This window comes from Peromyscus leucopus, chromosome 1 (genome assembly GCF_004664715.2).
Source record: "Peromyscus leucopus breed LL Stock chromosome 1, UCI_PerLeu_2.1, whole genome shotgun sequence".
Taxonomy (NCBI): Eukaryota; Metazoa; Chordata; class Mammalia; order Rodentia; family Cricetidae; genus Peromyscus; species Peromyscus leucopus.
This window is the reverse complement of record NC_051063.1, coordinates 15,900,138-15,927,400: the sequence shown is the minus strand read 5'-3', so window position 1 is coordinate 15,927,400 and position 27,263 is coordinate 15,900,138. Positions and strand designations below refer to the sequence as shown.

The 27,263-nt window shown below is 40.1% G+C and overlaps 1 protein-coding gene across 18 annotated transcripts in view; it reads right to left on the bottom strand.

The window, feature by feature from the left end:
• Trpm3 (transient receptor potential cation channel subfamily M member 3) overlaps positions 1–23,631 on the bottom strand; it is an 834,738-nt gene extending 811,107 nt beyond the window's left edge. For 10 of the 18 annotated variants that reach the window (XM_028894696.2, XM_028894758.2, XM_028894948.2 and 7 more), the window contains exon 1: positions 23,354–23,624. In XM_028894696.2, coding sequence (XP_028750529.1) covers positions 23,354–23,536 — 183 coding nt within the window. In that variant the 5' untranslated portion in view covers positions 23,537–23,624. Of the gene's footprint in view, positions 1–23,353 lie in introns of all 18 variants that reach the window. The other 8 variants (XM_028894749.2, XM_028894795.2, XM_028894968.2 and 5 more) reach the window with 1 other exon arrangement.
• Positions 23,632–27,263: the final 3,632 nt, after the last annotated feature.

Below are 27,263 nucleotides of genomic sequence, written 5' to 3'. Positions count from 1 at the left end.
CAGGAAGGTGAGAAAACACTCTATGAAGGACACTTCACAGATCCTCATTAGTCTAGAGACTGACTGTAGAATTCATGTAGCCAACAGGACTAGGCAACCTCTGTCTTCCATCATTTTCCTACAATTTACCACACTAGAGATCAATATACTTTTTCTATTTTTGTTGTGTTATCTACATTAAAAAAAATTATGTCTTTATTGAGGCCATATACAAGACAGAACTCTGACTTGTTCTTTGAAATTTCAATATTTTCCAGTTTTCCTCCAATAGACATATGGGCTAAACATGTCAATAAACTTCTTTTTCTTTTCTTTCTTATATTTTTCCTTTCTCTCTCTCTTTTTCTTCCTTTCTTTCGTTTCTTTCTTTCTTCTTCTTCCTCTTTCTTTCTTCCTTCCTTCCTTCCTTCCTTCCTTCCTTCCTTCCTTCCTTCCTTCCTTTCTTTCTTTCTTTCTTTCTTTCTTTCTTTCTTTCTTATTAATTCACTTTGCTGCATCCCAGATAAGAGCTTAGAGAAGCAGATAAAAAAGTACGGAAAAGTAGAAAATTATTTTTACTCCAATGTGATAACAAATATCACACAAATGATAAAATTACTACCAACTCATGTAAAAGTATGACTATACTAACACACTCAAGGTAAGATATAAAAAAAAAACCATGACCATGATGAAAAAAATAGGACAGATATCTATACAGCTAATAAATATAGAAAGAAATGTCATCTGCATGTATTATTTAGGATAACGGTTTCTCCTTTGACTTGAAGGACCCTTAGCTAGAGACTGTTCAATCTTTATCTACTGCTGGGTTAGGGCCAAATAAAAACAAGTGATGTCCCTTTGTGCATATGCCAAGTAAAAATTAATGAAGCTTGGAATGTTACCAATTTTAATTTGAAAACCCCTACCTTCTTATACTTTCAACATAACATAATTCGATGTATTTTATGTAGAATAAATCTGAATTCTTCCAAATAAGCAAAAAAAAAAAAATCGCAAAATCACTGAGATTTAAAAAGGACTCCAGATGAGATATATCTAGCTGGACCTACGTAACAGTACATTTGGATTCATAGAGCTGGCCTTTGAAAATTACTCAGCTAATACTTAAAATAAACACATTATTTGATATTTCCCAGTATCTCTAGATCTTTAAGACAACTCTATTATAGCAACTGAAGATGTTTTTTGCTCGGTGGATTTTAAAAATAATTTCTAAACCTTCCCTTCCTTGTCTCACCACACTTCTCTGAGAGATAGGTGAACTTTAAGAATCCCACACTCAGCCGGGCGGTAGTGGTGCACGCCTTTAATCCCAGCACTTGGGAGGCAGAGGCAGGAGAATTTCTGTGAGTTCGAGGCCAGTTTCATCTACAAAGTGAGTTTTGGGAAAGGCGCAAAGCTACACAAAGAAACCCTGTCTTGAAAAGCCAAAAAAAAAAAAAAAAAAAAAAAAAAAAGAATCCCACCCTCTTGTATCAACCCATCAAAATACAATATCTACAGGGTAAAACCCACTCCCTCTGAACTTCAACCCATAACCTGACAAGTGCATTGCACGCCAGTCCTCCGCAGGACTGAGCATTAAGAGCTCTGCTCAGTGTCCAGCAATTTCACACTGCCCATTTCTTGGGGGCAGAGAACCTACAATGACTCCATTTCTGCTCTAAGTAAGTTGCTTTGCTTGCCTTACCACTAAATTCACTCCCTAGGCCTGGAATGTGGTGATATTTTGTTTGTGATTTAACAAATAAAGTTTGCCTGCAGATCCAAGTTCAGAGCTAACCCACTAGTTAACCATAGAGGACAGGCAGTGGTGGCATGTACCTTTAATGCCAGCGCTAGGAGGCAGAGGCAGAAGGATCTCTGTGAGTTCAAGGCCAACCTGGGCGACACAAGATTAATCCAGTTTAAAAGAGAAACAGTGGTGGCACACACCTTTGATCCCAGCACTTGGGATCTCACGCCTTTAATCCCAGCACTGGGAAGGTGGGGACAGGAACTGATATGGCTGGGTGGAGAGAGAAATATAAGGTGGTAGGAAACAAACTCATTCCCTTTCAGCTGAGGATTTCACAGAGGTAAGAACTAGTGGCTGGCTGCTCTGCTTCTCTGATTTTTCAGCATTTACCCAGATTTCAGCATTTACCCAGACTCTGGCTTTTTATTATTAAGACCAATTAGGATTCATGCTATACTGGAGACAACTTTAAACTGAAACAGTCTAAGAAATGGATAAAGAGGGAAAATCCATCAAAGATCAGAAAATTCAGAAATAGAATTTCGTGCTCATGAACCACTCTAAGAAACAATCAAGTTTTATCATTTTTGAGATTATTTTTAATGTGACCTGTCTACAGAAGCATCACCCCATCTAAACAAGGAAGAAAACTGGCATTTGCCAAGGAACCGTTCCCTTAGACTCTAAGAATAGTTTTCTGTTGTTATTGTCTTCATAACAGTCTTCTGGAATTATAGCCTGGCATCATGAAAGAAGTTTGTTTGTCTCCCCCAGTATTTTATGCTCATTAGGGAAACTTGTGGGTAGGAAACATTATGTATATTATTCTAGAAATTAAAACAAGACAACATAGATAAACTTAAGAGGTATGTTCATTCCAAAGGAACTTGAAAAGACAACTGAGGGTGTTACCACAATGGGGAGCTGGCAGCTCTCTCTCACCAGCTTAAGAAAGTCTCTCTGCCTTTTCTGGCAGTTTGCTTCTCCCTGCCTCACGGCACAAACCCCAGTGTCACAGCATAGGGAAGAGGTATGTTCTTTTTTTTTAATTAATTAAAATTTTTAATTTATTTTACATCTCAACCACAGTTTCCCCTTCCCCTCCTCTGTCCCCTCCCATCCACTCCTCCTGTGTTTCTGTTCAGAAAGGGCAGACCTCCCATGGGTGTCAACAAAGCATGGCATATCAAGTTGAGGTACGATTAAGCTCCTCTCTTTGTATTAAGGCTGGGCAAGGCAACCCAGTTTGGATAATAGGTTCCCAAACACCCAGCTCAAGCATTAGGGACAGGCCCTGATCCCACTGCTAAAAGTCCCACAAATAGACCAAGCTACACAACAGTCACACATATGTAGGAGGTCTACATCAGTCCCATGCAGGCTCCCTAGTTGTTGGTCCAGATTCTGTGAGCTCCTTTGAGCCCAGGTTAGTTGTTTCTGTGGGTTCCCTTACGATGACCTTGACCCCCCGGCTGGTACAATCCTTCCTCCCTCTCTTGGACAGGATTCCCAGAGCTCAGCCCAGTGCTTGTCTGAGGATCTCCGCATTTGTTTTCACCAGTTACTGGATAACGTTCTATGATGACAATTAAAGTGGACACCAATCTGACAACAGGAGATGGCCAGTTCAGGCACCCTCTCCACTATTGCTAGGAATCCTAGCTGGGGTCATCCTTGTGCATTCCTGGGAGCATTCCTGGCACCAGGTTTCTCCCTGAAATGGCCTCCCCATCAAGAAATCTTTCATTACTCCCCCCTCCATCCTATCCCCAACACACCCAACCAGCTCCCTCATGTTCCCACTCCCCACCCCACCCCTAATTTACCTAGGAGATATCTTCTATTTCCCCTTCCTAGGAAAATCCATTCACCCCCTTTGGACCTTCCTTGATACCTAGCCTCTCCGGGGCTGTGGATTGTAGCAGGTCTCTCATTAGCTGGCTGGTTGGTGGGGACTGCCAAGAGGTATGCTCTTAATGAAGCTAACATTATTAAAACATCAACCAAGACATGGTATGCATAACCTACTTCCAAGTTCAGTATGGCTCTGCATTATCAGGAAGAAGTGATAAAGGGACTGATTGAGATCAGGCCAGCTTAGTTTCTAGACCTTCACTGCACTTGACCTTGACAACAGCATGCACTGTTTAACAGTTTTCCAACATTCTATGATCTGATTTTCGTTTCTCCCCTAAGTTCACATTGTTTAGGTTTTCAAGAATGCCTTAGACTCCCCACAGCAGTGTGAAGCCCTAAGTTCCTTTATACCATGTTCAGCAACAGGTTTTGATTTTTATTTATTCCTGAATTCATCAGAAACTGGCCTTTGGGTGCCCTATGACATGTAGTCATGTAGTATTTTCCTAACCTACTTTTTAAGAGATTTGAGACCTCTGTGCAATTAATACTGCAATTAAACTCATATTAAATATATAGGTGACCCAAGACACATACTGAATATACACGTGACCTAAGTGATACTTGCAGGTAAAACATCCCTGTTCTTCTCTGACAAACCAAATAGAAAAATAAAGAAACAATCATCAATCAAGTTAAATAATGGGAATAAGGCAACATTACAATAGAGGGAGTGAACGGAAAATGTTACGCATAGCGCTTGTTTACCCTGATTCCCTCTTGTCCTTAGTGAGTTACTTTGCTTTTTTGTAGAATATTTTACAGAGGACTCAGCCCCTCTGGTCTTCTCCATGAATTTATGTTTTCCAAGCATCCCTCACTCTTCCATTATCATTTTCTTCATCTCTATGGCATCAATGTTTTCAGCACATCAACTCTGATATTCTTTATTTTCAAACATCACCTTGCTGTACAGACCTTCCCAGTTTCCCAGTCAGTTTTCTCAGTTCTCTGTTATATCCGCAATAGTCAACTCAGTCACAGCTTCTACTTCCTCCACTCCCCAGCCACTTTCAGCCTGGCTCCTGGCCGCATCACTGTAGAGACACTGCTCTTAACAAAGAATCTAGACTGACAAATCAGTGAGCATTCTACTCTCTCCATCACCTTTCCTTTCCTGAAAGTCTCCCCAGATTATCTCTAACTCTGACATCTCCCTGAGGCTCCAGTCACAGATTCAATTAGTCAACCTAATACCACTATCACAGTTTCTTACTGTGGGAAGTAGGAAATGTAGCCATCACTCACTTGTAACCTATGACCAAAAGGCAGCATCTTGGCTAAGGGCCAGTATTAAAAACATCGATTCCTGTGTGAGTTAATGAAGATACTAAAGGCTCAAGTTATTTGCCTGATTCTGTTTTAACCTCGGGACAAATGAGGGTAACTGCTGTATTAAAGTCTCTTATTTCATCTGTCACTTTTAATTATGTGTGTGTGCATCCTATGTGTGCAGCTGTCAGAGGCATTGTGTACCCTAGAACTGGTGTCATAGGTGGTGGTGAGCTGCCTGTCATGATGCTGGGAACCAAACTGAGGTCTTTTGGAAGAGATGTAAGTGCTCTTAACAACTGACACAGCTCTCCAGCCTCTCTTTGTCTCATATTATTAATAGTAGCTACTATACATAACACATGTATACATACATACATGCATACATACATACATATATACATGCATAGAGAGAAAGAGAAGGGGGAGGGAGGAAAGAGGGGAACATGAGGGAGGGAAACAGCCAAAAAAGGTTCTATATTGTTTCATTGATAAATTTAGAGTTTTCTAGATCTTGTTTTGATTGACATGATAGAAAAAAAAGTTTATTTAAAACTTGGTAATGATTCAATAAATTAAAAACAGTAAGAGGAACATAATCTAAAAGTTAAGATCACAGAAGCACAATTTGATGCCCTGTTTTCACTCGGTGGTGATGATGAAGTATTTTCCAGTAACAAATTAGTAGTTCTTCATTTGATATTTTTTTGTCTGAAAATAAGCTTGTCCATAAGACTGCTAACTGCATAGTTTCATTGCCTTCATTAACATGGACCTGGTTTGACCTCACCATCTCTATCAAAAACAAAACATCTTGTTGAGGGCAGAGGTAAACTGTGTTTTTCACTCATCTCACTCCTGATTCACAAGTTAGCCAAGTACTGCAGGCAAAGGGTGGATCTGGCTCCCTGTGAGTGACATCACTCTCATCTCCCAGCTGACTGTGGTTACAAATTACTCCACTGCTCTGAAATTTAGTTTATTCATCTATAATTTGAACAACCAAATAAGACCTACTCAGAGTGACACTGGGTTTATGTAAGTCTTGTCCGAGGTCATCTAAAGAACTGAGTATTTAGATATTCAGAAATTGGACCTATTCTCCTCCCTTCTTTCCTTCTCCCTATCTAGATGTGAAGCATCTATGTCTGGGTGTCTTCATTGTGCTCTGTCACTTACCTTCATCTATGATCACATGTTCCCAGAACATGCCAGGTAGAAGCAAGATAGGAGGGATGTCCTGAAGCAGAGTGCTAATGGAGGACCAGATGATACTTGGGGCAGACTGAAGGTGATTCTTGCTAGTCAGATGTTTTCCCCGGGAAGAAGGAACACCAGCTTTCTATAACATGAGATTCTCAAGCTGTGCAGTAATACAATATGCTGTGAATTACCTCACCATTCACATCAGCACAGGGCTGTGATATTATCCTACCAGCCCAGTAGTCTGTCTCCATCAGTAGATCCAAAGGCACCAGTTTTAAAGATTCAGTGCTCCTGCAAACTGTTTTTCCTCTCCCCCCTGTATGTAATGGGTCAGGGACAAACAGAGAGCTTAACTGTTACTTATCTCTGGTCCCTTCCGCATTTGTTTAATTATAGCATCAGGTCTTGATAACGTGGATTAAGCTCTTGCTTTAGTTACAGTTGCCACTGCGTCCTATAGTGGCATTTAATAATTTGACCACACTTTGAAATCATAAACTATTTTTGTATCTGTAACCCAAATCATTCTTGCTATGACAGTAATTACTACTATTTATCTTCTAAGGAAAGCTAACTTCACTTATTGATGGCATATCAAATCCTTTTAAATGATTAAAAACTCGTATTTATTACAATGACTTGCCAGTCCTTTCACATGAAGGAAAGTAATTTTCAAGCTCATCTCTTTTAGTTTGCAATCTGTCTGTATGTGGAGAGATGACTTGTGACATGAAGCCAAAGAAAATGGGAATTTCTCTTTTTCTGAAAGTGGCTCTCACTCTCTGTGTTTACAAAAAATAGCGGCCACAAATTTCAGGCCCCATTCTGCTGCACCCTCTCAGTAAATCTGGAAGCTCTGTTTGTGGTGCTGGGGACCAAACCCAGGACCTTCTATGTGACAAGCGAGCACTCAGCCACTGAACTCTGTCCCCTTACCCTGCAGGAAGGCTGATTTTATGAAAGTCATATAAAGACAACAAAGAAATATAATGGATAGAGTTGACTGCCTCATTACCCTCATATGTCTGTAAGTTGTGACACAGTCCATCACGGTTCTTCCTGATGAGTGCCATCAACCCAGGAGCAGCAGAGGGAAATGTTTCCCTCTCAGGTCAGAGTCCTGCATCTTTGGTGCTTGCCTTGGGTTTCACAGCCCTCTACAAATTCTGTTCCTGTGGCATGCTTCATAGTCCCTTTATTGTAGTCTGTATTGACTAGCTGCAGAATTTCTGAGCCTCCAAAGCCAATCACCTGCTTGGTGAGTATTGTCTGCATATTGGTGGATGCATCTGTTCATTTTCCCATAATTCTAAACAAGTGCTGGGACTTCAGGTTCCAAACACAGCCCAGATGTGCACAGGTTTGATGTTGAGGCCCAATCCACAATGGCCTTCTTTAACTACTACACGGGTGGACTTCTGCCCCCATCATAGCTGCTCTAGGCCATCATGCCTTTCAGACCCTAGCTCTCTGCCCTTCAAATTTGGGGGCCTTGTGTACCTTGGAAATTTTCTGAAGTTTTCTATAGAAGGTCATTCTACAATAGAATAAAAATGCCATACCTTGCCATGATGAAATCTAACCCCAACATAAGCATATTTGGAGATATGTTTCTGGGAGGTGCTTAGGTCATGACTGTTAAGCCCTCATAAATAGGGTAATAGTATTACAAAGAACCCAAGGAGACCCTGTCCCTTCTAATGTTGGTAAAATACAGCACAAGCACTGTTATCTAGGAAAACCCCACCGGACAGTAAATTCAGTTTGACTTTCTAACCTGCAGAAATGTAAAGAGTAAATCCTTATCATTAATAAGCCTCCAGCCTGTGGCATTTTGTTATAGTAACCTAAACAAACTGAAATACAGCCTCATCCCCCTTGACAGACACTATAAGGAAAATAATCTATTTGCTGATTCCTGGAAGATTTATGTTTTAAGTACTATTCACTGCTACTGTAGAAAATTATCTACTATTGTTTCTAAATGTAATATATTCCTGGGGGCAAACATTTCTTTAGTTGTATTTCTAGTCATTTTTTTCAGGGTAGAATTTCCTAGATTTTGTAACAAAACCATGTTTTCTTGAAATGTTACTTTTTTTTAGAAAAGAAAGGCAAAGAGTACTGACTGCTCTTCTAGAGAACCAGCTACTAACCTTTGTTAACCACCAGATTCCAGAGGATCTGAATCTTTTTCTGGCCTCTGTGGGCACTGCATGCACATGGCACACAGACATGCATACAGGCAAAACATCCATACACATCAAATTAAAAAAAAATCTCAAAAAAATATTGTAAAGAAAAGGAGACTCTACTTCCTGTTGTGTTTGATCTGTACATTTTAAGACAATCTGTTGGTCTGTCCTCAACTACTGTTAATGCTTCTCCATTTATGGTTTGCTGCAAGCAATGACCAAGTAATTACCTATTATTACAACAACTCATTATTTATGAGCAAAGGAGACAAGTGCTCCTATGTAACATGAGATATTTTCAGATTACTGGAAACATGGCGAGAGTTCTCTTTGGAGAGTACCTGTGACTCAAAATTTAAAATTAAGGGTTTGTCTTAGGTCTCTGTTGTGATAAACACCATGACCAAAAGCAACCTGGGTGGGGTGACAGGGACAGTTTATTTCGGCTTACACTTCCAGTTGTTAACAGTCTATTAATGGAGGGAAGTCAGGACAGAAACTCAAGTACAGCCATGGACGGGTACTGCTCACTGCCTTGCCCCACGAGCTTCTCATCTTACTTATAACACTTCAGTACTATACGCCCAGGGGTGGCACTGCCCATAGTTAGCTGGGCCCTCTCACAGTCAACAGTAATCAAGAAAATGCACCACCAACTTGCCTACAGGCAAATCTTATTATGGTATTTTCTCAGTTGAGGTTTCCCCTTCCCAAATGACTCTAGCTTGTGTCAAGTTGATTCAAACTAGCCCAGACAGGGTTATTTTTCTTCATTAATAAAACAGTCAATAAAACTTACAAACTGGCAAAATTGCACTTTGTATCATCTGTTTAAAAGATATTGAATGAACTAAAAGAAAAATGAGCAGTAGTGGTGAACTCCTTTAATCCCAGCACTTGGGAAGCAGAGGCAGGCAGATCTCTGAGTTCGAGGCCAGCCTGATTTGTAGAGTCAGTTCCAGGAGAACCAGGGCTACACAGGGAAACCCTGTCTCAAGACAAAAAACAAATATACATTTCCATGCATATATACATGGAAAGTGTGATCTAAGGTGATGGATCAGTAGGTAAAGGGCTTACTATGCAAGCATTGGGGCTTGAGTTCAGATTCTACAGCAGGTGACTGTAATCATAGTACTCCTAGTAGCCCTACTGCCAGGTAAGAGCCAGAGACAGGAACTCCTGGAAACTACAGGCCAGCTAGCTTAGCATCATTCACAGCAATGAGCAAGATAACCTGTCTCAAACAAGGTAGAAGGCAATGACCAACACTTGAGATTGTCCTCTGACATATACACACACTGTGGCATGTGTACAACCCTCACACAAGCACACACACACACACACACAAGCACACATAATACACACACACACACACACACACGCGCGCGCGCGCGCACACGCACGTGCGCGCGCGTGCATGCGCACATACACAATCATATATATTCATCACATACAAACACATAAAATGATAATGTGTGTGTATTACGTGTATGGTTTCAATTTGATGAGCTAAAAACTGAAAATTACAACATTTGTTGTCCAACTGGTTTGTTGTTGTTCCCTCACTGGTTTGACCACTTTTACCAAACAATGCTGTGGGATGTTCTGTATGGCAAATGTGTTGCTCTGATTGGTCAATAAATAAAACACTGATTGGCCAGTGGTTAGGCAGGAAGTAAAGGCGGGACTAACAGAGAGAAGAAAAGAAAGAACAGGAAGGCAGAAGGAGTCACTGCCAGCTGCCGCCAGGACAAGCAGCATGTGAAGATGCAGGTAAGCCACAAGCCGCATGGCAGGGCATAGATTTGTGGAAATCGTTTAATTTAAGCTATAAGAACAGTTAGCAAGAGGCCTGCCACGGCCATACAGTTTGTAAGCATATAAGTCTCTGTGTTTACTTGGTTGGGTCTGAGCAGCTGTGGGACTGGCAGGTGACAAAGATTTGTCCTGACTGTGGGCAAGGCAGAAAAACTCTATCTACAAAACAATATTTTTTTGGTTTTTTATTCATTCAAATATTTAAACCTTTAACTGACATCTGACATTTGGACTTGGGCATTATAAAGTCTTACAATGTTATTAAATTTGAGATTTTTCTATATATAAAGAAGATAAAATAGCTCATGTGTTCATATAGATATTTGGGGTTCAAAGCCAGGGCTTTGAATATTGAATTCATGGTTCTCAGGGACAAAAGTGATAATAATATCATAATATTAATATCTTTAGTTCTTAGGCATAGCATATGCATATAGTAACAAAGACAAGGTAAAATATAAACAATATGTGCTGTATATCTAATGAAATTAGTATTGTGTTGTAAAATGATGTAAGATCATATATGTGTAAATAAATTAGTATCCACACCAATGTCTTTGATTCATCCTTGATTAAAATCAGAATCAATGTCAAGAGGAGGCCATACTGTTTCAAACAGGACTTAAAGGGGAATGTTAGGAAGTTGGTGATCCAAGTGCCTTGTGAACTGAAAGAATGGTACTGCCATTCAGCCTTGATCTAGATGGGAAAGAAAGATCTTGAGTAAATATTTACAGTGCCATTTATCACACAGTATAACTCGAATCCATTATTCTTCCTTTTGGCATATTCTTGCATCTAAACTATTCCTACAGTGAGCAAGTGCTTCCTCTAATATTTGTCATTGTTATTAATAGTTTCACAACTACTCAAGAATGGATTCTTGACAATGCCTTTTGGAATGAGTGCTGTAGGGAACTGGGTTTGTTCATAGAGAGCTGTATACTATGTTTGCCATCTGAGGCTGTTCTTGCCATGGATGTATTTTGCCTAGATAACTGACTGCCTCTGATCTCACTGATCAGGCATTTTCAAATCAAGTTAAAAGATGACTTTAATATGTACTCATAACAATTACATTTTGCTATGTGGTGTGAGTTGATGTTTTGCAGGTAGCCATGGCAGCAGTGAGCTTGTGGGTGTGATGGCCATGGCATGTCCTGAAGACAGTATTTCATAGCACTCCTCTCCATCATCCTCCAGGTCTCTTGCTTTCTTTTCATCCCTCTTCCACAGCTTCTCTTCCACATTGTTTGATGTGGGGTCCCTTTATTGACCTAGAGTTTTCCATTTTAACTAGGCAGTCTGGCCAGCAAGCCTTGGGGATTCTTTATCTCTGCCCTCCCTTCTCCCCAGCCCCACTACTGGGGTTACAGATACATGCTGCTATGACCAACCTTTTCATGGACATTGGGAACCATAGCTGCTCAGGTCCTCATGCTTGCACAGCAAGTACTTTATCCACAGGAGCCAAGTTCTCTCCTATTCTATTTTTAAAGTTATAATGGAGGAGTTGGGGATTTAGCTCAGTGGTAGAGCACTTGCCTAGCAAGTGCAAGGCCCTGAGTTCGGTCCTCAGCTCCAGAAAAAATAAAAATAAATTAATTAATTAATAAAGTTATAATGGAATCCCTTCCTTTGTATCAAGTCCGTCTTTCAGAAGGCTTTCCCACATTCCCTTCTCTTTTGTTCTGTGAGGCTTCACCTATACAGAAAGGTGCTATAAAAACCAGTCCCTAGTGCATGAGCTGGCTCTTTGGAGCCTAGTGTCTATGGTGAGACACTTTGCGCAGCCTTGGTGCAGGGAGGAAGAGCTTGGACCTGCCTCAACTGAATGTACCAGGCTCTGCTGACTCCCTAGGGGAGACCTTGCCTTGGAGGAGGTGAGAATGGGGAGTGGGTTAGGGAGGAAGGCTGGGGGTGGGTGGGAGGAGGGAGAACAGGGGAATCTGTGGCTGGTATGTAAAATGAATAGAAAAATCTCTTAATAAAAAAAGAAAGAAAAAAAATGGATAAAAAGCATTCCTATTTCCAAATCTATTGAGGTCATTTCTACCTGTACAGTTTTCAGTCTGAATCCCATACTCCAAAAAGAAAAGGGCACATTAAGTAATATAGCAATGCCCATAGAAACAGAATAATAATGGCCTCCTACACTCTACTATTCACCACCTGGGACATGTAAGTTTGCAAGCCAGACAGGGATTAAGGTTGCAGATGAACCAAAGTTGCTAATAATCTGGCTTTACAATAAGGTCTCTGGATTGTGTAGGTGGGTCCAACATAATCTTAAATATGAGAGGCAGAAAAAGCTGTGTTAATGAAGTGGGAAGAGATTCAACTTTCCTACCTTCAAATACAGAAGAAGCAGCCATGAGCTATGGGATGTAGGTAACTTCTGCAAGCTGGAGACATCAAGTCAATAATTTTTCCCTAGATACCACAGAGGGAAAGCAGTCCTGCTATTCTGTACAGTGAATTCAGTCCATGTTAGACTTCTGAACTACAGAACTATAATACATCTGTGTAGCACTAACCCACTAAGTTTATGCTAATTACATTGCAAGTGTGAATAGAAGAAAATGCCCCACATTTTTTTAATCCTAAAAGCAAAATCTTTAATTCAGAAACAGTTTGACAAATTATTTTTGCATATCCCACATCTTAACAACACTTTAATTGGCCTCCACAATTAAAAGGCCAACTATTCTCTGCCAGTTAACCAAACACATGACCCAATTAAAGCCCAAGGCCTGACAGTATAGTAACACATGGATTACTCTCTCTACTTAAAAAAAATCTCTCTCAAGAATTCATCTTGACTTATGGATTATGACAAAATGTAAGCCTAGTAAGGTATATCAGTCAGTGGGGGGAGATTTGCTTTAAACATACTTCAACTAACAACTGAGAAAGGAAGGACAAAATTCCATCATCATGTTGCAGTCCTCAGTAATAACAAGAAGTGGGGAGGGGACAGCTCCTTGACAGGAATCAGCAGACTTCAACTAAGGGTAGATCCAGATGATGGCTGGTGCTCTTTCCCTGGAAGCTAATGGCTACTTGTTTTACTCTTTAAAGATCTAAAAAACATAAAAAAAAGAAACTAATGTTTCATAGCACACAAAAGTGATGCAAAATTCAGATTTGAGTATTTACATATAATATTTTCTTAGGCACAGTGGTGCCCACGCATTACTAGTGTGTGTGCTGCATTTGTCCTGTACCAGCAGAACGGAGCAGCTGCAGGAGGCTCCCATGGCATTGCAGAATCCAAAACATTTGCTTTCTTCGAAGGAATGATTTCCTGGCTCTTTCTTTAGGCAATGGGCATCAGTTCCATCTACAGCACAAAACAGGAAGCATGCAGAACGCTCATGAAATATTCTCACCAATAAATCAGATTTAAACTGATTCAGGGTCCTTATCACGCAGACAATTTGTGGGGAATAACAGTGGACAGTGGGGTATGTATAAGAGCACTGTCAGGACCCACTCAGCAGGGGAGTATGTGGGAAACTCCATGGGAGAAGTTTGTTTTCTAAGACAAAATCATTCTCTAGTGGAAAAAATAGTCCAGGAGGGAAAATCTACAGGCTAAAGGGATAATTGCAATATGTCAATTCCATTTGGAGTCTCATAGAAACACATTAAAACACTGAATTATGAAGGGTCCCAGGAAATGTGACAGTAAGTTCATAGCTGAGGGTATTGATAAATTGCTAATACATCTACACAGTGTCTTAATTTTTTTCTTCTAAGTCTCTAGAGCAGTGGTTCTCAATCTTCCTGATGCTGTGACCCTTGAGTACAGTTCTTCATGTTGTAGCGACCCCCAACCATAAAGGTATTTCATTGCTACTTCAAAACTTTAATTTTGCTGCTGTTATGAATCATAATGTAAATATCTGATGTTCAGGCTATCTAATATGTGACCCCCAAAGGGGTTGAAACTCACAGGTCGAGAACCACTGAACCAGAGTGTTCAGGGGTGTAACTCAATAGCAGAGCACAGGTTTCATATGCACAAGACTCTGGGTTGAATGCCCCACATCCAATCAAGTAAATGAATACACTCTCTCTTTCATACAACATTTAGATGAAGTAACATAATAGCTGAGATTTACTTGTAAATTTTCTAGTAGGGAGGGAAGAAATGAAAAATAGGATATTGGCTGAAATTAAGTTATAGGATTATTATAAAGTCTTTCTATACTGTTGAAATTTCCCATATTTTAAAAAGGCATTATTTCCCAAAGGCCTTGAGCTTCATGAAGAGAATAATTTTATTATAACAATTTTCCTCAAAGTATAAAGAAACCAATAAAAAAATCAAAAGCAAAGAGTGTCCTATACTCCAATATTGCCTAAGTTTCCTATTTTAACTCCAAAAGTGCCAATAAAATCCACTTTGACAAAGATATAGAATGATGTTTCAGTGATTGAGATCTGCTGTGGATGACCACCAATTTGGACCTGCTCTGAAGCACTTTGCAAACTACTACTCCAGCACAATAGTTAGTCTCATATTACATCTTAGCTACACTCACCAACATTCTAACTTCTGAAGCATTAGAGACCATACACAGCACCTCCTACAAAACAAGGGCCCAGTGCTTCTCCTATCTCCTAATAAGGGAGTTAGGAGACCGTCCCCATGTGGTGAATGTGACTACCAAAGGCTCCATATCAATGCATGTGTCATTCACACTCCTCCAGGGAGCAGGAACTGCCATTTTCCTTCCTGATAAGAAGTGAGAAACAGAACTCTGAAGTTACAAAGGTAGTAAAGAGACTGAGCCAGGCTGAATGCTATTAGGGTGAATTTCAATGATAAACCAAGGCCTGTGCCACCCACCTTCAGCTGCTGGCAAAGTTTTAATTCAATGAAGAGGTTGAGATCTAGATTAGTTTAAACATCCTGTGGCAGGGCGCTGTATCTTCCTAAGAGCAACACATGTCAAGACCCAATGAAAAAGAGTTTCACTGAATAGTTTAAAATGGTGAAGTTAATTAGCTAGCAAATTAATTAGCATAATGTCCCCAATAAGAAATGAAAGAAATAAAAATATATAGTTTCAAGATGTACCAGAAAAATAAAAATATAAGCATACACTATGAAATACCTGCACAGAATGGCATAATATATCTCAAAAAACAATGTTGAGTGAACAAGGCAAATGGTAAATGAAAATCTGCTGCACAGCACAGTCCCCAAGAAATGCCAAGCAGATAAAGCCATAGCATCCATATACCTCTATAACAAATGTGTACTAGAGGTATCTTTAATTTAGACAAAGGAACAAATGCTGATTTGGGGAAGTCTCTTTCTGAGGGGATGGAATCAAGAAAATAGGAGATGAGTGTTTTATCTATATCTGTAATATTTTGTTCTTTTAAAGATAGACATTTTTACTTTTTCTTGAGTGTATGTTGGGATGATCAGGGTGCCTCAGCATTTTCTATTGTTTACATATGGAGATTGTTTATGTTTTCATTTAAAAGTATAATAAATGGATAGTGAGAGTCAAAGAGACTTGTAAAAGAATTTTCACTGAATAGTGTTCCTTTAAGAAAACAGAACACTTGTGTAACTCATAAACCAGTAAGAAAGGAAGAGGAAGTTGCAGTTGCTTTAATAACTGCTAAGAAAAGCCAGCTATAGGACAATTTCTTCAGACTGCACAGCTAACAACCAGCAGAGAGGAAGGAGTCTAGCCTCGGCTAGCTCCATTCCAAAGCTACCACAATGTTTGCTAAAGTACATGCAGACTTACTGCCCAAGTTGAGACAACCTGTTTGAGATCAGACCTTTTGGGCAATGTTCTTATTCAATACAGCTCTCAATCCATAATGTCACCATTATAAAGTTCATTTCCAATAAAGCCCAGAAAAATAAACTTTCCAGAAGGGGGGAAAGATCTAGGCAGGTATTAGCATGAATGCTTTCCCTTTTTTGGATTTACTTTGTGGTTGAAACTCAGGTAGGGAGAGGGTTTTCATGAATATGCAGCCCTGACACAGAAAGCTTGTCTTGTCATACACAAATTGTCATGTCAATTATCGATTGTAGACATCCATCTTCAGAACATCCAGAACAGTTCTCACTTTATTAAAGCTTGGGCAATTCCTGACATCCTTTAAGCCTATTTCAGGAGGTCAGAGAAAGACATGAACTGATACTTTGGTGATCTTTGAATTATTCATAAAAGCTTCCAGGGGCATACATTCCACTACATGACAACTTGTGAACTCATTCATCAATGTTCCAGAATAAATACCTTCTAAGTAAAACCTACACAAGAATCAGCCCTACAGTCTCATTCTACCAGGCGAGTCCATAAGCATGAAAGAATCAGAGCTAGACCCATCACAAGAAAAAGTAAATTTGTAATGTAAATTGAAGTGCAAATGCAAAAAGCAAATTGAAAATAATCCTTTCTACCCCACACTGTGGAGTAGTAGCATAGTTATCTGTCTCCTACTTACACTATTCTTCCCTACCCAAAAAGAAAATAATAAGATAAAAATAAATAAAACATTTTGTTTCTTTTTTCTTTTGAGATCAAAAATCAAGTAACTAATCTCTCTCACATTAATTAAAAACTATTACTTTTTTATGTTACTAATTGATTAATTCATTCCTGGAGCAAATATGTGACTAACTACTCTGTGCCAGGCACTGTTCAGGGATCTTTGCTGTATCATTGAATAATACAAGACTCTACACTCAGGGGAGCTAATACTCCAGCTGTAATAAGTAAAGAACGTCATTTAGTGGGAAGTAAAAAGACAGACAGTAGCACCTGCAGTCTGCTTATGAGAGCCTCCACACAGCCAGGGCCACAGTATGACTGGTCTTGGTGTTATTTCACAACATTTAGCATCTATCTCCATGACTCAATTAAAATTAGCATTGGGAAGATGGACTTACTTTTTTCCTGACAACTCCAAGAAAGCTTTTCTTTCTCATGAAGTCTGGTCACTATGTCAAGGAAGCTTTTGGTCCTGATTTTCTAACCCCACCCTTAAGGAGGTATGAACTGTTTAACCTTGCTCCAGCAGGCTCTGATTGTAAAGATAGACTGCACCCTCTGGTAGTTGCTCTGCATATCTCTTTTGTGCAGATTAAACTCTTAGTGCTCTTAGAGAAGCTGTCCAGGACCTACCACTGTGCCTGTCTTACTTAAGTTTCTGTTGCTGTGATAAACACCATCCAAAAAGCAACTTGAGAAGGAAAGTTTGTTTCATCTTACAGCTGGCAGTCCATCTTGAAGGGAAGTCAGAACAGGAACTAAACAGGAATCCAGAGGCAGGAACTAAAGCAGAGGCCATGGAGGAACCCAGCTCACTAGCTTGCTCCCCATGGTTCACTCAGCTTTATTTTTTGTACATTTCAGGACCACCTGCCCTGCTCATGTGTGACACTACCCACAGTGGGTTGGGCCCACTGAGCCCATCAATCACTGGTCAAGGAAACACCCCCAGAGACTTGCATACAGATCAATCTGTTGGAGGCAATTCCTCAGTTGAGCCTACCACATCCCTGACAACTCCAGTTTATGATAAATTGACAAAAAAACAAACTAACTAACTAACTAACTAACTAACTAACATAGTGCCTAAAACTTCTGTGCTTGACAAATGTTAAAAATCATCTGGTGTGTGTGTGGGGGGGGGGGCACAGAATCCAGAAGAGGATGTTCAGTTCCTTGGGGCTAGAAGTACTGGCCTGAGCAATCAAACCTGGGTGCTGGGAACTGAACTCAGGTCTTCTAGAAGAGCAGCAAGTTCTCCTAACTGCCAAGTCATCTGTTAAACCCTAGAGTAAGTTTCTTAAAAACATGTATTCGCTAGAATCCTTTCATTTTTGTCCTTCCAGCCCTCCTTTGCCTTTGCAAATAAAACTGAAAAAGTCAATACATCCAGCTGGTCTAGCCAAATGATTATAATGGTTCTTTTACTATTTATAAGTAATTTTTAATGACTAAATTGTTTTTTAAAAAATCTCAGTAAATGATGGCAGGAGAAACTGTTCTGATATATTTTAGAATTGAAAACAAATTTAAAATTATCATCATGCAGGGATATTTTCCCCTAAAACTTGTTTGAATTACTTTTTTCCTAATATGTTTGTAGCCCTCAAAGATACAACTAAATTCCCATGCACTGTAATGATGATGGAGAAAAGTATATTTATTGTTTTGCTAATTAGTCAATAGTATTTGCAAAATGCTTAAACAAGATGGGCCATTGTTATTAAATGGATTTTTCTTCACCCAAAAAGAAAAAAAAATCATACTAATATGAAAATGCAACTGTATTCCCAAGCAATACTGCTCTTTTCCCTTTTTAAGTTTTAACACAGTGAGCAAAAGGCAGGACACAAACATCAACCTGTCAAGAAATGGTTTACTCAGTGGTGGACCAGCGCTGCAGGAGATCCCTTCCACTTCCACCAAGAGAGCTCTTTGCAGAACAAGAACAAACCATTAAGGGCTTAATGACACTGTGATGGCATATTGGTTGTTAAAAGGGAAACAAGAATATTCTGTTTATCCAGTTGCCACTGTTTCTACCACAACCACCATGGACTCACCGTCTACATGGTCCTCAAGTACTTGCAAAAAGAGTTTTTCTGACTTTAACCCTGCCTACTCAGCCTTTTTCATTTTAAGACATTGACAAATCTAGCTGTTAGGAAATTTTATCTTTTAGGCATGACATGGTGACATGTCTTGATACCTTGACATCAGAGCAGTTTAGATTACCCACAGAGACACTAACAAAGACACAAAATAATCAAGTCTGTTAACATTTCCCTGGAAGAGATTCGAGATGGCTCATGGGGCATAAGAAGATCCCTGCTTCCCTTAGAACATATAAGCAAGTTAAAAATTGCTGAAGAGGGGGCAGGTCTTCTTTGTTCATGTAGCTACCTATAAGTTGTCCATGCATCTATAAATAACTCCACAATTAAATTTCTTACCTTACCAAGCTAGACTTTCTTTCATTTTTTTTTTCATCTTTTGTAGGTACCATATCTGGGATGGATAGACATTTGTTTATATCTTGAGACACAGGAAAAATCAAGTAATATTTGCGTTGGGTAACAAAAGCTAGAAGCCACCTCCTAGGCCCCAAATGAGGACATGAGTCTCAGAAGTGGAGCCACATTTGTACAAGGATTCTTCCTGTATACACAGCATCTCAAGCCTAAGCCATAGCAAGAAGAATGCATTTGGTACCCAGCTGAAATGCACTTGCCTGCTCTGGAGCATTGCTGTTTCCTGTGCTCCCTGCTCTTTCTGTACACTCTCAATTGCCCACTTATCTGCATAAGGTGTGATACTCTGTGTTTGGCACCTGCTGATAAGGGTAATTATAGCATTAGTGGAAGCAAATACGCCATCCGAGGTTGAAAAACAACTCTAATTACAACTGCTCCATCCTTTTACTCTCTCAAACTGTTCTTGTCCCTTTAACACAGAGTTTACTCAGAGATTCAATTAAATCTACATCTATTTGAAAACAAGCCTTTAAATAGTTATGGGACTAGAGGAAATCACCTCTTTAAATTAATAATGCATGCATGCTGAGGTGAGTATTTGATATTCGCAACACCAGGCTGCACCTCCTAGATTATATTTTAAATGCTTTCCATGCATTTCTGTGCAAATACAAAAACAATGGGAAGAGCAAACATACTACTTCAAGGAAAATGCAGTCTAGATCTTATACAATGACCATGAGGAAGTTCTTAAATTATCTTTATACTGTAGACCACTTTGACAGAAATACTATTTAAAAAGCTAATACTCAGAAACTTAATTTGATACCCCAAGTGCAAACATATAATTTCACACTAATCAATAATAAAACAAAACTGGAATGAAATTTATCTGTCTCTATTTTATTTTCCAGATTTTAAAAAAAAATCTAAGACTTTATCTCAGAGGAAAATAATTTCTAAAGGATGCATATTATTAAATATTACTTCACTACATCAGAATTATATGAGTTAAGTATTTGAATATCAAAGGATCATGAATTCATAAACCTTCTATTGAAAACTATGAAGCTGAAAAATAAGGAGAGAAAGGAACATCTCTTGAATGATATAAGAACCAACGAAGATTGACTTGTTGGGCATGCTCACTGCTGTGGCCCAGAATCTCAGAGCATGGCTATAGAGTGCCACCATGAAGCCTCAGAACAGCTGCCCCTTTCTCCAGCTTTTGCAAAGACAATGCCATTTCTGCCTGGCACTGGAGTCAAAGGTTCTCTATGGCTGAGGTCAGGAATGAGTGGGACACGCCCACTCTCCTACCCCTGGCTTCCCATACCTCATAAGCACTTTCTCATTACCAAAGCAACTGCCAGAAATGTAACGTTTTACTTCTATTCTAGTATCATGACTGTGCAGGTACTCAACTTCTGAGAAAAATCTTTACAGGTTTGGTGGTAAATCAATAGGAAATCTAACCAAAATCAATTCAAGCAAATCTCCCGTAACACACAAAATACTGTGATTTGGCTCATAAAGAAAAGTTTCTCTTGGTATCCCTAGAACAGTGGTTCTCAACCTGTGGGTCAAGACCCCTTTGAGGGTCACATATCAGATATTACATTATGATTCTTAACAGTAGCAAAATTACAGTTATGAAGTAACAATAAAATAATTTTGTGGTTTGGGGTCCCACAACATGAGGAACTGTATTAAAGGGTCACAGCATTAGGAAGGTTGAAAACCACTATCCTAGAATGTGACAGAAGTTTCCTTGTTGTAGTAAATAATTTCCATGTCTAGGAAATATGTCTGTGCCTCCAAAGCAAAAGCCAAAAATAACAACACAACCTTTCTTACTCGGGTGGAGGTCCTTACATCCCCTGAGTAACTTTAACCAGATTGGACATAAAGCATCATTGTTTACTTTAACAAAACCACTACATGATCATTTCATGGTCTCAAAAGAGTCAAGAATGGCAATGAAGCTCCATGCTTAATAATTAACCAATTTCTTCCACATTCATCTACTCTGTTTTCAAAAGAAAGAGTAAAATCTTGACATGATTTATTATTAGGCTGAGTGCCACATTGTCTCTGAATATAGACCACAGTGGATAAGACCCACAGCTATGTCAAAGAACACGTTAATGACTCATAAGAACAACAAAAAGCAACGTTGTTCAAGTTAGCTGTGATCTACAAGCTATTTTTCCGAGATAAAATATGACAAAAGTTGAAAACAGCACCAGATCACATTAAATTACAAGAAAAGCATCTTACCTTGAATTAAGGACTTTGGTAAGCATACACCCTGAAAGCATTACCATTCTCTTGTTCCTGAGCTTGCATGAATGTGTCGAGTGTCTTAGTTACTAATGAAGTCAAAAGTCTTTAATCAACAACTAATGAGGTCAAACCAGGAATGAAAACTAAGATTGCAGACCTAAGAATGACAAAAGCTCATTATCTCTGGGGATTTTTAATCTGATAATTAAAAGCATAGCTAGGAGACTTATTTTTGGAGTTTTAGAATAAAATCAATATTGAACTTGCCATGCAATGTGAGAAAAAAAAAACAAACACAAATTGCTAAGGTTTCAATTAACAAGTACCACAGAGAAATACTGCACCATCGCCTGCCCTTAGCAAACAGGAGGACATGGCTACTTTTCCAGATGTTTCTGGTTGTCATGGTACCTAGTATGCCTCACATACAATTTTATTCAAGGCAATAACCTCCAAGGCATTTATTCTCACAAGAGCATTAAATGAAGATGTCATATGGCCCTGATAAAGGCTGTTCACACACCTGTTGAGCAAAATAAAAAATACAGTATAAGAAGCCCCATAGAATAATATTTAGATGTTTTCTAAGGAAATTAACTTAATTCTTAGTTTATGTAAGTGGTAATAGGTCATTTATCTTTTTTTGCAGAATATATTTCCAGAAGTCTGTCTTCAGATTAAAATTCTGTTTTAAAGATATTTTCAAGACTGCATTTCTAAGAGAATATTTCTGTATTTGAAATAAAATTAATTGCATATATATGGACTATTATCCATATTTAAATGAAAAACTTGCCAATAAAATACACCAAACATTTGACTGAAATTCTCAAATTTATTGATGTTTTCTGCCTCAATTTTTGTAAACAAGAAAATAAAATAAATGGGCTAAAATTTCATTCTGTGGAACTGCTGTTTACACATGCTACTTTTATGTGTGAATTTTAACCTTTAGTGCAACCCATGGAAACCCATAGAGTGAGTTAACACTTTTCATACTGGAGTTCATAGTATGAGCTATATTTTAATTAATTCAAATTCTCTTCATTATGTAAAATCTGCATGATACCTCTGAAAACATAGGAAAACACATGCTTTGGAAGTTAAAGGCTGTGCGTCCTCCTTGCCTGTGAGCAACAGGAGGCCAATGGAACTGTCTTCTAGAACAGAGCTCTCTCCTGACATGATGGAAAACCTAATATTTAAATACTAGAAATGCAAATGCAGCAGAAGTTTTCATCAACTGTATTTCTCTACACACACAGTGCCTGTGTTAATTTCACATGAGTGCTTTTATCGCACTAATCAGACATTGAAGAGGCGCTAACACATGGGAAAACTGCTTTCTGAATGTCGTACATGTTAAACCAGAGGCGTATAAGCACCTGGGATATTCTTGCTATTCTTCACATGCAAATGACATTCTGCAAACAATTAAACCCACCCATTAAAACAGTGGGGGAGTGAGATGGAAAGAGCAAGTGTTAAGAGAGTGAAATTATGGCATGCCCTTCCTATCATACCCCCATTCAGCTAATGTTAAGCGAGTTCGATCGCGGGACATAGGCAGACCAGAGCGATAGACTTGAGTCACAGGATGTAGGACAACTCACACACTTCGTTAATTACAAAACTCTATTGATCTGACCGCCAGCCCCTCGCCCATCCAACACTCTCCCCATTCCTGTACAGACAGATAGCAGACACGTCAAAAGACCCTCTTCTGGCTAAAGAGAGGGGAGACGTCCCCTATGGGGCCCTTCCTCACAAGGACTTTCCCTGTAAGTGGCTCCACAAGTTCCCCAGGCTCCAGCGCCAGGAGGGCAAGTTCAGCACCACGGACAAGGCTCCCGGAGCCTTGGGGGAGGAACGATGCTGAGCCTCCCAGCTCTCGCCACTCACCGGTGTCTGCTGCGAGGGCAGTCCCGAGCGCTTGGTGGACCCCTGCTTGGAACTTAACCTTTTCCACGACTCGGCAAACCTGCCCCGGCTGGCGCTGCGGCTGCGCCTGCGGCTCTCCGCGCTGTCCTCGCGGTCGGAGCAGCCTCGCTCCATCTCACCTGCGTCCCTCCACTTCTTGCCCATGCTTAGAGCAAGGAGGTGGCCCGCGCCCCTGGCAGTGCTGGCTGCAGCCGGCGCTCAGCTCTCCACGGCGCCGCCTTCGCCTGGTCGGCTCCCGCCGAGCCCGGCGCTCTGTATCGCCGCCCGCAGGCTGCGCTTGCGCCCGCGATTGGCTCAACTGGGGCTGGGGCTGCGAGCGCCACCTGCGCCCCAGCCCGCTTCCTTATGCACCCCAAACTGCTTTCTACCCGCAGCTACCGCCTTCCCGTGGTGGGGGAGAGGGGGGCGCACAGCCCACGCCTGGAGCTGTGGAAGCGCTGCTCTGGGAGTTTCTTGTAGTCACCACACCCCGCCCAAGTCTCAAGGCCCTTGGGGACTTGGGAGCAGAAGCCTAGGTCATCTACTGATGGGTGGGTGGAGACTCCAGTTGGATTAGACAAAGAGGGGAAGCTTGGAACTTTGTCTGCCTTCCTTTCTCTTTCTTCCGTTTCATCTCTTCGCAACAACTGTCTTCAAGAACCCTTGGGAGAATTCAGCTTCATCTGCCTGTCAGGTGCTAGGCTACTTACTCCCTCTGCTTGTCAGGCTACCCCGCTGGGCCCCAGACTAGGCTGCACATTGAAGTTTTCTGAATAGATTTTCATTTGCACACACACACACACACACACACACACACACACACACAAATACGTATATGTTAAATGTAACGTGTTAAATGCTGATATTCCTCGGCTGTGGCCTGGGAATCAGGATACTACAAGCTCTACTAGGGACTGGGGCATAGCTCAATGGTAGAGCGAGCACTTGCTGGTATGTGCAAGGCCCCAGGTTTGATCTCCAGCTTCCTAGAACTGAGGGGTGGTGGAGAAAATTCCCCGGTCAATTGATTCTCTTCTCCATCTACAATTAAGCCCAAGGGTCTGAATTACGGAGCAGTGCTGAAGAGGATTCTGGGAGGAGAAGGGATTGGAACTCTTTCAAGGGACTTGTTTTTCTCTCTCTGGTGGGAACAGGTATGGAGTTTACCCTTTCAGTCCTGAAGAAAGTGTGGTGGTTAGGCTGAGGACAGTGTGAGGTGGGTTCTTCAACGTGTCACATGTCCCTTGTCGCCTCCTCCTTACGGTGCAGGCCCTCCCCTCTGCTCTCATGAGCCTCAAGTCAGTAGTTGTCTTAATCTGTGCTATCCTCACGTTTAGTAATGCCTTAAACAGATGAAAGAGGGCCACTGAGGCATCACAGATGAACAGAATCTAAGACAATGCCTTCAATTATCAAGGAAAGGAGGGAGTTAAAATAGTCCCAGGTGAAAAGAATCACCTGGCTGCTCATGCTTTGCAACCTCAGATACCTTTTAGCTTCTTAATCAAACAAGGGGAAACTATGAAAATCACACAAGGAAGGAAAGAGGGTGGGAAACACTGCCGGGGACATGGTGCTTTGGTCCTGGCTGTGAAAAATGTCACAGTTGAGTTGGCAGTGACCAGTGTGCTCTTGCAGGGCCTTGGAATCTACTTGTTAGCAGGGATGGCAGGCAGAGCTCTAACACCTGTCCCGCAGATGTGCCCCTGTGTTTATAGCTTGTGAACCTATCCATGTAAACAAAGGGGCTTTTTAAAGCAGCACTCTATGTCTGGGAATCACGTATCCATATTAAAGAAAATGAAACTCTAAACAATGTTTGTGACATCCCAGGGCATTTAATGAGAAAAACCACAGGCTCCATTTTGCATTTATTTGTTTTATATCTAAGGTTCATGGATTTGAAATTATTAGGGACATTTCATGAACTTGCAAATATTCAGACAATATTCCTCCCACTTATGAAAAGAAAACAAAACAATCATGCATAGTTTACAAAGTGCACAGGTATACAAAACACTAATTGAGAGGTATGAAAGTCAAGAAATTAAGACAGAGTAAATATTTATCTTTTCCTTGAGCCATTTAAAAAGAGACACATGGGCATGGCTCCCTAAGAAATGAAAACCCTGTGTGCCACCCTGGACACTTTGAAAGCAAGTTCCCTCTGTTAATATCAATGACGACATCCCCGAAAAGAAGCTGAGGGACCTTCACTAAGATATCCAGGCACATCATCCAATAGCATTCACCTCACAAGAGTTCCAAGTCACCCACATCAGCCCATTAAGGAGAAAATGGCCCTGCCATCAAGGATAGCTGTCACAGATGACCATATCAGCATGTCAATGAGCACTCCAAGTGTCTGGAAGGGTTGTTTTTTTAATGTACTTAGAAAAATTTAATGATGAATCGTGATTGCATATGGCATTATTTTAGCCCTTTGCTCTGAAAAAAAAAAAAATGAGCTTTCAAATGCCCTTATCATAGAGTACTGTTTTAAATCCTTGTTTGAAGATGATCTCTGCAGTTCTTCTTGCACTTGACAAGTACCAAAAGATATCTGAGAACTGTTCAAGAGCTGGGTTCCATGTGATGGTGGTAAGCAAGCAGAAAAGCATTCTTTTCACCTGATCCTCTTTCCAAATTTCCCAACAGCCAGGAAGTGGAAATGTATTATGTCCCCCATGAAGTTAGCAGAGAATAGCACATTAAAACTAGGAAAATGCTGAAAGGTACTAGCATTAGGGTTAGAAGCCACTGCCGGAGTACCTTAGCTTTCTTGGGAAGGTCACTGTCACAAAGGGAATGATAGCACATTTTAAGAGATGGTACCCTACAGAGACCAGCACCTAGGACAGATGGCTCACAGCAGTTCTAGCCTCTAGCACTGATAAGCACAAAGCATATATGACACATAAAAAGTTTTTTGAAAAATAAATTTTTTAAAATATTTTATTATTATTAATTATGTGTATGTGTCTGTATGTGAGTTTATAGACCAGAGGCACTGTATCTCCCTTCGAGCTAGAATTACAGGGAGTTATGAACTACCTGACATTGACACCAGGAACAAAACTTCAGTCTTCTGGAAGAGCAGTATATGTTCTCAACTGCTGAGATAATAATAATAATAATAATAATAATAATAATAATAATACGATAATCCTTTCAAAGCAAATGGAAAGTATAGAATAAACTTTTTCCTGTAGTTTCAAACACTTACAGAATATGCAAATCAATAGGCTAGTAGTAAGACTAAAATCATTTATATTGTTTAATGATATAGTCCAATAAAATTAAATGTAAATGTTTAAATTGTCTCGGATAAAATGTAACATTGTGCAATAATCTGGAAAATGAACTTTAAATAGTATTAAAAACAATATTCAGGGGCTGGTGAAATGGAGTGGTTACGAACAGGCACTGCTCTTCCAGAAGACATGGGTTTGGATCCCATAACCCATGTTAGGTGTCATAACCACCTGTCCCTCCAATTCCAGGTAATCCAACATCCTCTTCTGGTCTCTCCAGGCACCTGCACATACATGGTGCCCATATGTGAACTCAGGCACACATACATCCACATAAAGTAACTAAGTAACTCTTTTTCTTTTAATTCCAAAAGGCGCTATCAAGTAGCAACAGTTCTCCACAGTTCCACAGCCTCCTTCAATCCGAGGCTTATGCTGCTATTGAGTCTGTGCAACAAGAAGAAACTCTTTTCAAAACCCATTTGCTACAGGTCACATGGTGGTGCACTTTGTTGCAAAAAAAAAAGTTAATAGAAAATATCTTTCATTTGGTTATTTCCAAGCCTTATTAACCCACAGGCACACCCCGGAACTAGCAAGCATACATAAAATGTAAGAGGGGAGGGCAAACAGAGAAA